This window comes from Thermobia domestica, chromosome 15, assembly GCF_964235325.1.
Source record: "Thermobia domestica chromosome 15, izTheDome1.hap1.1, whole genome shotgun sequence".
Taxonomy (NCBI): Eukaryota; Metazoa; Arthropoda; class Insecta; order Zygentoma; family Lepismatidae; genus Thermobia; species Thermobia domestica.
Window position 1 is genome coordinate 158673685 of NC_137468.1, and position 12505 is coordinate 158686189.

The 12505-nt window shown below is 34.4% G+C and overlaps 1 protein-coding gene across 10 annotated transcripts in view; it reads right to left on the bottom strand.

The window, feature by feature from the left end:
* The window catches only part of LOC145671318 (dual oxidase maturation factor 1-like), a 712486-nt gene that overhangs the window by 338466 nt on the left and 361515 nt on the right, over positions 1-12505 (bottom strand). For 6 of the 10 annotated variants that reach the window (XM_081740315.1, XM_081740309.1, XM_081740314.1 and 3 more), the window contains one exon: positions 7819-8026. In XM_081740315.1, coding sequence (XP_081596441.1) covers positions 7819-7983 — 165 coding nt within the window. In that variant the 5' untranslated portion in view covers positions 7984-8026. The remainder of the gene's footprint in view (positions 1-7818; positions 8027-12505) is intronic. The other 4 variants (XM_081740311.1, XM_081740313.1, XM_081740316.1 and 1 more) reach the window with 1 other exon arrangement.

The window sequence follows — 12505 nt, forward strand, 5'->3', positions numbered from 1 at the left end:
TGAAAAAGTTTGCAATGACAACTTTCAAGTTTGCACCTAATTACTTTTTTCGAAGTTGATATGCAAAGTGCTACGATTTTTAGTTGTCTTGGTCCTTTTACTTTAGTTATATATTATTGTAATATCTATAAGACAATTTTCCCACATAAATGTAACTATATCTTCATGACGTCATATTTGCAATTCAAGTATGCAGCTAGCAAGTTATATACATAACTTTTTACATGTACTTGTTCAATAAAGTATTCCAAAGGCATCCAATATTATTGTCCATATAATTCTATAAACAAGCCCATTTTTATATTTAAAAAATAATAATATATACAGAAATAATAAAAAGACTAAAATTGAGTCGTAAATTTTACGAATGGTTTGTAACCACGTAAGCAAAATATAAGGTTTGTAATCCAGGGTTACAGATCTTTTAGCTGTTAGCAACTGTTGCCTTAAGAATGGTTTTTACTTAATCCATTAAAATGTGTTTTCACTGTATTGGGAATATCACATCAGTTGAGCAAAGTCAACCCTGATGACCTAAAAGTAACTGTAGTAAATTCCAATATTCCATTTTCTCCCTTTGTAAAAGATCTAGGCTTAATAATAGACCAAGGACTTAGCTGGAATAAACACATTTCTGAACAGTATATTAAAGCTAAGCGCATCTTACGACAGCTTTATAAATTAAGAAACAAGACTATATCTGATTAACACTCTCATTTTGCCTCTGTTCGACTACTGCGATTCAATATATGGTAGCTCTCTCTCCACTCAAAATACTAGGGCAATTCAGAAAATACAGAATTACTCTGTACCCTTCTCTCTCAATTACAGAAAGTCTCAGCATATTCTGCCGGTACTTAATGAATACAATATCCTAACCATGTCCCGCAGACGATATCTCCGATACTGTTGTTTACTATACAAAATAAATTCACATAAAACACCACCTTATTTGCATCATAAATTAACATGTAGGTCAGAAATTCACCGTTACAATACCCGAGGAAGCAATAAACTGAATATGCCCCGGCATTCTTTAAAAATAACAGAAGGCATTTTCAATGTCGGCAGTAAGACCCTGGAACTCCCTACCAAAGTCAATCATTGTCAAACCGTATAATTCATTTAAATCATCACTCCAAACATTATTATTTAGAGATCAGAGACAAAGCATTGGCACACATGAAAGGTTTACTACAAAATGAAATTGGTATGAAATTAGATTAGAAGTATGAGTATAGTTTTTTTTTTAACATTTACATTTACTGTGTTTTGTTTATCCTTAGTATTATTGAATGTATCATGTTATGGTGTTATTTGTATCTTGTATCTTTATTTTTTCTTTCTTTTCTTTGTAATGATGACAAGGGTTAGGTGGTAGAGCAACCTCCGGCTGAACCTCTCCCGCTGAAATAAAGAGAAACTCAATTCAATTCAATTCAATTTGAACGATGCCAAGTTGTATGCAACTTTTAGGTTGGTTACGCATTTGATACAACTGTTCAAAAATAAAACATGTTCTATTCCTATCCAACATTGCATCAAAGAAAACAAACAAACAAAAAAAATCACTGTGCGGTGGTGCTAAACGTGGACATGGGAAACAATTGCAATATTTATTGATGCCTCCAAGCAGCATCCTGATTTGTACAACTGTAATTTCAAAGAATATTACAATAAACAAACACAAAGAAGCCTTGGGGAAAAAATGTTGCCGAAGTTAGGATGGTGAGCGTTCAAATTTCACATGTACAATTCATATTTCCAATTGCTCGTTTATTTTAAAACTTACGATAAGCAGTTTACTTTTAAATACTGCCTCAACCGAATACGCATGACAGTTTATGCCTACAATTGACTGAAGAAATGTAAACAAATGAGCAACAAAATTGAGTTTTGATCGTTTATAGTGCGTGTACAACTTTAGCCAATTTATTTGACGACATGACTATCAAAGATAAGTTTGATAGAACATTTGATAGAACAAACAATGACCATGTAAAATTAGCTTTAGACTTTGGGGACCATTCCGTACCACTGTCCGCAAAATTCTAGGTACAGCAACGCAACGCAAAAATTCAAACAGTAAGTAAATTTTATGCAATGCGAAGTATCGCACATTTTGCATTGCGTTGGTGCAAATCCCCCAGAATGTGTCCGTTTGTGTATATAATATATCAATCATCATTATCACCATCATCTTAGATCTGCAATCTTTTGATTGGTTTAACACAGCTGACACAACTTTCCATTTTTCCTTATTCTGGGAAAGACTTTTCATTTGTTGGTAGCTTTTCTTCCCTATATCTTGTATTATTGGTCCGTATATTTCAATCGTGGTCTTCCTTTTGCTATTTTTACTTCTGCAATTTCCTCCATAGCTACTAACGTGATTCTTCTATGTCTTATTCTCTTATAATAGGTCCAATCATCCTATCTCGTCTTTTCGAAATATTCTTCACTATAGACCTTTTCTCTCTTACCACTTCCTATACACTCTCACTTGATACCTGGTGTGTCCATCTAATCTTCTTCATTCTTATATAACACTACGTTTCAAAATTTTCCATTCTCCGTTTTCCCTCTTCTCTTACAAGCAACGTACAGAACAAGGCAGGATCAGATCCAACTCAAACTTTGCCCAGATGACACATAATAGAAAAGAAGACAAAATGCCAAATTAGAGCTTCCCCCGTCCAGAAACACCAGAGATATGCTCTGCAACATAACGCACCACGCGACAATATGATATAAGGTAAACGTCGGAAGACACCCGTTTATGTCGAAAACGGAAAGGATGGGCAGCACCAGGATGCTATCAAGATATTTGATATGCTATAACACTGCCTTGGTGGCCATCTTGAAAGCCACGATCTTGGATATAGCGTAAGGTATTCAAATGAGAAGTGGGGTGTGTGATATATCAATGTAAGGCATAATGCAAAAAGAAAACCAATGATGTTACCGCGAAAAACATATGTGTAATGGTATGGACGGGACGAAGTGTAGAAGACTGGCAAAACAAACGTGTATTCGAAGGACAGAATAATAGGGCAAGACCCCCCGACAAGTAACTGCAACAGTGTCTGTGCATGGAATTGCATCCGCCTTGACACATTATGCCTTTCGAGGATATTGGGATTCTGTTTGGGACAGTGAAAACCACAGTTGCAACGCGCAATACGAGCACTCGTTTGGAGACTACATAAACTACAAAGAACTATTTCTTATGGAACAGCAATTCGACAGCTCGCTCCGGAGTGTAGCAGATATCATCTTGGATTGGTGAGCAAAAGCACGACCTACCTGGGATTGAATCCCACTCCTGGACGACGTTTTGTACGTTTCTTGTTCAATTTTCTTGCTGTTTCGTGTGAACAAGGGAAATTTCGGCCCACCTTTATTTAAATAACACTATCTGAAACAAAGTGTGTACGGATGAGAAGGCTTACATTTTCTAGCTTACCTTTTTTTACGAATGTTTCTTTTCCTTTGCGCGGTTTGCTACACTGTTTCGCGAACGTCCCAAACAGTCACAATATTAGGGAAAGGCAGTGTTCTGCGTTGACTCGATGAGTTCCATGAGTTGTTGAAGTCTCCCACGCGAAGGCTAGTTTACCACACAATGAGACTTCTCATTTCAATATCTTACGCTATATCCAAGATCGTGGCTTTCAAGATGGCCACCAAGGCAGTGTTATAGCATATCAAATATCTTGATGTCATCCTCATGCTGCCCATCCTTTCCGTTTTCGACATAAACAGGTATCTTCCGACGTTTACCTTATATCATGTTGTCGCGTGGTGCGTTATATTGCGAAGCATATCTCCGGTGTTTCTGGACGGGGGAAGCTCTAATTTGGCATTTTGTCTTCTTTTCTATTACGTGTCCTCTGGGCGAAGTTTGAGTTGGATCTGATCCTGCCTTGTTCTGTACGTTGCTTGTTAGGGTCTATGTCCCACATCAATACAATGACACACTACACGCGTATGCTATTATCAGCCATTTCTTCAGTTTTATGCCGATGCTTTTGGATAGAAGCTTCTGTTTTTCTTCAAATGTCTTCTTCACCTGAGCTATTTTGGATTTTACATCTTGTTTGCACCTGTTATCGCTCGTTGCTTTACTCCCTAAGTAACAGAATTCCTCTACTTCTTTCAGCAGGTGATCTGTTTTAATCCCCACTTTTCTTGTGTTTTTTTTTAGTGCAGCTCATAATCTTGGTTTTGCTCTTGTACAGTACCTCTTCATATTGAATTTGCTGCTAAGTAGCCGTTCCAAACCGTTTAAAATTGTCTCTAATTTTTTCTCACTGTCTGCCAACATTACGATATCATCCGCATACCTAAGCGTGGCTTATTTTCTGTCCATGAATAGTTTCTCTATGCTATGAATGCCCTTGATTTATGTCATTGCTTCTTCAACAAAATTGGAGACAATGAGCATCCTTGTCTATCCCCTTTCTGAATTGCTGTTTCTACCTTCTCTCCTTCTGCCTGAATTGTTTTCTTCTGTTCTTAGTACAGGTTATATATTATTCTTCGTTCTTTACAGTTTATTTCTGCTTCATTCAGAATTTTCAACATTTTGTTCGATTCTACTTTATCAAACGCTTTTTCCAGATCTACTAATATTATGTAAGTTCCTCTTTCCACTCGAATTCTTTCTTTTAGTAATCCTCTTAATGGAAGTATTTTCCCCCCGCTGTACCTGTTTTCTTTCTGAATCCAAAGTGATCACCTGCTAGTACTTCTTGGATTCCCACATTATATAGATTATTTTTGTCAAGGTTTTTGAAGCATGCGTAAGCAAGCTTATCATTTTGTTATTCTTGCATTATCAGCACCTACTATATTTGACATTACCACTATTTTGTTGGTCTGCAATTCTCTAGGCCCTTGCCCTTTTCCTTCATAAATGTTATAAATTAATTTACACAATCAGTCCTGAATTTTCTGCTGGTATATCATCTACACCTGGAGCTTTTCCATGTTTTAGGTCATATAATGCTTTGTCGTACTTGAATCTGATTATGAAGTTTTCTTTTGCCTCTTCCTCTACTTCCTCTAAGTTTCCTAATTCTTTTAATTGTTAGCCTCTTCCTAAATATTTCTTCCACGTTTTCACCTTATCTCCAGCTTCAGTCATGGATCTTCCTTCTTTATCTTTTACTGCATTCGTCTTTAGACTCTCTGGTTTGAAGTTCATTTTAACCTTCTTATCAGCCACATTTACTCTTACTGTGTTCATATCCTTTTCTATTTCTTCACATTGTGTCTTATCCACTCCTCCTTGGCAAGCCTGCATTTACGAATTATCTTTCTTATTCTTTTACAGTGTGTCTTAGTCCCGTTGTGTTGATGTTATTTAATGACTTTCTCTCATCTATTAAATTCAGAATTTCCTTAATGATCCATTCTTTCTTTGTTATCTTTTCTTCGTGATTTAACACTTCCTTTATCCGGTACTCAGCAGTCTAGTTTTTTATGAATAACCATTCCTTGTTAATTTCTTCCTTCAGTCTAGTAGTTCTGGCTATCTTATTTTACTGTCTTTTTCAAGTAACTTTTTTGAATTTCTTTTTCTTTTCTTTTTTAGCTTCCCTGTATCAAGTTTACCATTTTCTTCTTTTTTCTGATTTTCTTAAATTTTAACTCACTCTTCATCGTAACTAAGTTGTGGTCAATGTCCAAATCCACTCCTGGGTAACTCCCACAGTTGTTAATTTCGTTTCTAAACCTCTCCTTAACGAGTACATAATCTATTTGGTACCTCTGTAAATATTCTGGCATTTTCCACTCATAAATCCTGCACTTATGTTTCTATTTCGTAACATACCAACAATGTTCAGTAATTATTCAAAAATGATTCGTAGTTAGGGTTGCCAAATTTTTTCCCGTAAATTTTACGTTTTTCTGGGACGTTTTAGGTTAGTACGTTTTTATTTTCCCCATAAAACGATTTCTTCCGTTTTTTAAATAAATAAAAGAAATGACAGACCTGGACACTTTAAAAATGTTTGCATAAGTAAATGCGATTTTTTTTAATCAGAGAAATTCATTTCTCACATACTGTTAGCAACGTAATTCAACAACAATGTAAAAAATGAAATCTTTAAGTTTAACGTCCCACGATTATGCCGGTTAGGCTAAAGGAGTCGGTGATGATGAGATGAATGAAATGGTGGAATGAAGAAAGTGGGAAGAAACGGGAAAACCCCGAGAAAACCCACGAGCACGGTGTTTGTCCACCAAAAAGTCCACACGGCGCGAGCTGGGATCGAACCAGGGAACCCAAGCACCGGAGGTGAACGCTCTACCACTGAGCCACCGCGAACAACAACATATACAAGGAGACCCATTTTTCTCCTAAAATACAAAGTAAGACATAATATTTTCACAACCCAAACAGCACGCGCGTGTATATGTAGTGGTTGACCGTAAGTACAAACTCAAACTGGCCTAATTAGTAGCGTGGTATGCAGATTATTTAACACGGAGGCCGCCACTTCCTCATTGACTTCTGTCAGGTTTTAGAGGGAGTGACGATGAGTACTGAATAGCGTCCGATAAGTTACAAGTTTGAACTCGGATATAACGCTTTGACACCAATCCAAAATATTTGTCATGCGAAAGGGCCAACTTTCATGAGGAAATTTTCTTGCTTCGAAAACGAGACGAGAATTCTCATGTGTGTCGTCGTCTTGTCCCGAATCTGAAAATGTACTTCTCGTCTCTTGAGTAAAACTTACTGTGTTTGTGAGTTTAAACCCTATTATCACTTAAAGAATGTGTATAATCTGTTTACGTTATTTCTATTTAACCTACTTATTATTAGATCTACATGAGAAACGAGATTCACTTGTATGTAGGAGTGAAATCGCCTATTTCTCCAACATTCGCTACAAAGCTATGCTAGAGCTTGATTCACTAACGATTTATTAAAATTCAGACTTAGCTTAGTAAGAAGAATGTGTTTCAGACCTTACACGGTGTGACACTGTTAACACAACTAAAGGAAATACACATTTTCTTAACAAAAGATTAGTAGTTTTTTTTTTTTTTTAAATAACATGTTAACTTTTATGATCATATTTGGAACAGGCTATGAATATTACTAGCTCTTATGGCACTCTAATGTGGTTAATGTTGGTTGCCCGTATTTAACAATATGAATTTAAAACAGAACACGCACCTAAATTCTAGAGGGCGTCAACACTGATATTTTGTTTACGAATATTTAGTAACGCTTGAGCACAATGCTATATGTAAGTAATTGAGTCAAATTACAGCTATTTATATGCTCCATTTAAATCTTTAAAAACAGTCGATTACAAGGATAGTAGCTGTGTATCGTACGCAATTAATTAAACTCATGTGATTTTGATCAAATTACAGATGGAGGTAAACTTTCACCAGTTTGGTACACAAATGCACTATTATGATGTGCAGACCTTTACTTCCCGAGATTTTGAGTATGAACTTTTTGTTTTCTACGAACTCCAAACTATGGCCAATAACTGGGTAACCAAAAATTTGCACACTATATTTCATGTAATTACACCAACTTCGCATAAGTCTACATTTCAAATATGGTCACATGGAAATTTTTGATTCCCAAGTCGACCATCAAAGTTAGGGTTTTGACTTAACAAACCCATTACAGGTTAAGTACTTACAGGGTATACTTACAAGAAAAATAAATTGCTAAAAATCAACAAAGAAGTTTTCTTTTTCTACAAAAGGAAAATTACCAGTTTATTACTTAATTATAATAACTATTTCTAGTAGATATATTATCTAAAAAGATGTACTTACCTCTTTTCGAACGCCGGGGAAGATGACGAGGAAGGCGATGAAGATGGTAAAGAAGATGACGTAGAGAGTAATGGTCTGAACGTCCCCAGTGACCGGTGTCCGGTTGCTGTAGCTGTACAGCGTTGGACCGCCATCATTCCGGAACGCATCAAACCAACCCTTCATGTTCCTCTATCGCCCGCCGCTACAAAGGCTTCACCCGACTGCCCTCCGGAAAGAAAGAAAAAATCAATGTTAAAATTTTAAATACTCAAAAAAAAAAAAAAAAAAAAAAAACACTCTTAGCCGAAAGAATAAAATATACAAAAAATAAACCGTACCATGAAGATAGCATACGAAAATGATAATTAAGTTGTTCTAGAGAATGAAAGATAATCCAGACATTTTAAAAGTTCTTAGGAATTATCGATTATCAAATTGCTCCGAGAAGAAAGAATAAGATACAGAAAAATTAAATCGTTCAAGGAAATAATACAATATTTTCGCTAAGGAGAAGAAAGAATAATATATATATATATATATATATATATATATATATATATATATATATATATATATATATATGAAAAAAAAAGTTATATCGCTCCAATAATATAACTCACAAATTGTTAAATCGCCCCAAACAATAATGTATAAAACAGAAACTTAAAAACTTAATGTGGTATTATCAAAGCGGTCTGGGAACAAAAAATAATACAAAAATAAATTGTTCGGCGCTCAAGAGAAATTATCAGATAGCTCCGAGAAGAAAGAATAATATGTTAAAATAGTTCCGAAAAGGAAACGCGAAATATAGTAAAAACACTGGGAATATGTATTTATAGAAAATATTATCTGGCTTCGTGTACTGAAAGGAGGCTAAAAAATTAGGAAATAAATTATATTGCTAAAAGAATATTATACACGTAATATAAATCGCTCTAAGAACAAAAACGTACAGTAAATAATAATTCGTTCCGTTTAAAAGAAAATGAAGGAATAGCAAGTCCATGAAATTACTTCGGAAACGAAAAAGAGAAGACTCCGTAAAGAAAGAAGAAACAAGAAATGTATATTAAAATTTACTTCCGGGATACTACATCATCATCAAAAACATCCCGCAAACCAACATACGCTCATGAGACAGAAATCAAGGTCATTTTAAAAAGGATTTTTACGATGATTTCGTCATATGCAGCCTGAGGAAACGATTTATTTTCTCCAGGTGTGGCCTCACAATATACACAAGTGCGGTCTAAATATAATTCTTACATGCTTTAAAATATTACAATGTGTGCAGTGTGTGCATCCATAAACACATTATACGTTTTGTTTGTATTGCATGCCGACTGTCGCATGTGTCATTTTATGACAACAATACTATTTTCGTTTAGCAATAATTTTAACGCATGCTATGAGTAATGTAAACAATTTGCCAGTCGTGAGATTTGTTTTAAAAAAAAAAAAAAAAAAAAAAGTCTTGTTATATATTACAAAAATGCTCTCTTGTTATTTACTATTTAACACTTCCTCTAAAATAAAACATAATCGGGAAAACAAGGAAAATTATTATCTTACTTGTTACATTACATTGAAACAACAAAAGGTAGATTGCCCCATACCGACACAAATAAAAGGCTTTATTACCTGTTCATCGCATCAGAGGCGGATCCCGGGGGGGGGGGGGATCGGGGCGATCACCCAGTCCCAGAAGAGGAAACTTTCTTATTTTATATATAAATCAAACCCATACCAGAGTTTGGAGCTCTTAAAAGTAGCTCTAAGTAGCAGTATTATAACCGCCGCCCCCCTCCCAGAAGTCCGTCCTGGATTCACCCCTGCATTACATGGAATTTGATCGAGGAAAATAATTCTCGCAATATTCAAAACCTGTAATGTTTAATCGATATTTTTGAGTAAACGAACGTAAAAGCTATGATGGATCTGTTCCAGTAGCAAAACACATGCCTGCCAAGTGTTAATATGATTGGGAGCTTCATTCTGTATAAGTCTTCGGAAAAAACTGCTTATTGCAAAATGTGCGTTAAGAACTCTTAGTGGTGTGTGATTTTTTTTTTTTTAATGGAAGATTAATAGTTCCAAATTACAAAATTTGCATCACTGACTTCACATCGAAAATCAGTGTATGTTATCAAATATTACAAACCAAAAGGAAGATTCTGCGTTGCGTTAAGGAAAATTGAAACGGAATGAGGCCCCAAGGTTATCGTGTCGATTTGCTGGGGCTGGGACAGGCGAAAGTAAGTTGTTGAAACAATGATGCAGGTACGAATTACTCATCTGCCAGCTGTAGTGAGTAGTGAGTTGTGGCATTAGCAATTTGGTGTGACAATGGTAGGCTCGAGCCACAATAAATAATGGCGCTTTCACTTTGGTAAATGTTTGACGTCTAGCTTTCTATTTTGTTAAATAGAGTATCTAGGTTTAGAATTTAATAATTTGTAAGCAGAGGTAAAAGTGAGAGGTAACGCGCGGGGACGCCGTTCCCACGCTTCCAAAAAGATATCTACAAGTATCCCTCCACTTTTTAAAAAAATCAATGATCAAAGACAGGCACGAGGTATGGCTTGACGTCATGCGTCCCCCTTTTAAGATCCACTTTCATCCCTGCCTGTAAGTTCATAAATGCTCCACATGAATTTTACAATGTTGGACCGCAAGAGTTTTGTTACACCATAGAGTTTTCTTTAACGTAGCTATTGTTGAATTTATTAATGCACTTTGAGATATTAATAATAGAGTCGCGGGGACTGGAGCAAACGTCATACGCACGATACGGCTCTGCATAACAAGTACAGTATGATATTCCTAACATTAATGTATTTACCTAATTGATCATATAGGTTTGGGGGCTTCACAATATTACTAAGCATTTGCATGTTAAGGAAATCTTACAAAATAACAGCTGACTTCAATTAATACAGATTAATCATGTCTGGAAATGAGGTGCTGCAATTTATTAGTAAAGATACTAAACAACTGAGGGAACAAAAAACTAACAAGTGACTTGTCCCTCTCGATCTAGAAACCGACTATAGCCTCTTGATAGATTTTAGTGCAGAGAAATGTTGTTGATGTCCTGCTAATATTGGGTATACAAAAACATACATAAGGCGTGACAATATATAAAAGTTAAACACTCATTTTTTTAAAATTATTCTTAATGGTTAAATTATATATCACTTTGATGTCGCATTCCGACTTATCAGTCAGTGTAAAACCTATAAATGGTCTATCCCAATGGTTCCCAATCTAGTTTACCTGGTGCCTCCCTTCGTAAACCCTGCATGCCTCACAGACCGTAATTCGCTTTTTGTATGTGATTCCCTCTGCGACTACAGATGGAGCATTGAATTTTCAAATTATATCATTAATAATAATATTAATAATAATAATAATAATAATAATAATAATAATAATAATAAACTTTATTTTTACGCGCTGAGAACAGCTAAAAACAGCAAAAATACAACACTTTGTCTTATTCTATATTATTTTAGCACTATAACACAGTACAAGGGAGAAAATTATGATTACATCTTTAACATAAATTATTAATAATGAAAATACTGACAGTGTAGTGTACGTAAATTATTAAAACAAAGAAGTGTCAAAATTTAAAAGTAAGTTATACTAAAAATTCTAAAATAAAGTTATATTTTAAGATATGCATTCATTATAGCTTTTTAAAATCCTACAGATTAAAATGTTTTCTATTATACGGATGCAATAAAATTTTTGCCCTTGTACAGTCACGAAAGAAAGTATTCTTCAGTTGTCAAAATTTCTTTTTCTAATAACTCAACAACAAATTAACCTATTAGAGTACCGATTTTGGCAACTTATATAACTATTCTAAGGATAACAACAAAAAGATCCAAATTAATTCATTTGTTCCCGAATTATACTGTCAAATACTTTCTTTCCCGTGTGTACCATACGTTGGAATTTTAAAATCTACATTTAAATATATATATATATATATATATATATATATATATATATATATATATATATATATATATATATATATATATATATATTTCTACAAATACAGATTCAATCATTTTTCTTCTGTCAGCCAGTCGTTCCAAATTAAAATATGTTATCCAATATGCATACCTGGAGAAGGTGCAAAAGTAATAGTTTACTTGAGAAGGTTTCTTGAGATGGTGCTAAAGTAATAGTCAAGTCCTAACTTAAAACAGAGTATTCTAATAAAACACTTTTGCACCATCTCAAGTTTGTTTACGAGAGTATTTGTTGGGTTGTTCCAAGTCACCGATGCATATTCTAGTTTCAACCTTACCAGTAATTTATATAAGAGTACATATGTATTTGATTGACAGAAAACAGGCCATTGATTAAACAGGTAACCAATTATTTTTCTTGCTTCATTACATATATTTTGTATATGATCACCAAAACGTAGTGATCTGTCAAATAATAATAATAATAATAATAATAATAATAATAATAATAATAATAATAATAATAATAATAATAATAATAGCTTTTACTTGATAAGCTTTTGAAGTCTGTATTGCACTAAAATAACATTTTGCACTAATTTCTGATAATGTTCTAAAGATTTTAAGTTGCATAATTATTTCATGTCGAATAAGGTAGGTAGAAATCTTGAATAGGAATAAGCAAGACACTATCAAGCATGTAGCATGTGTGAAGC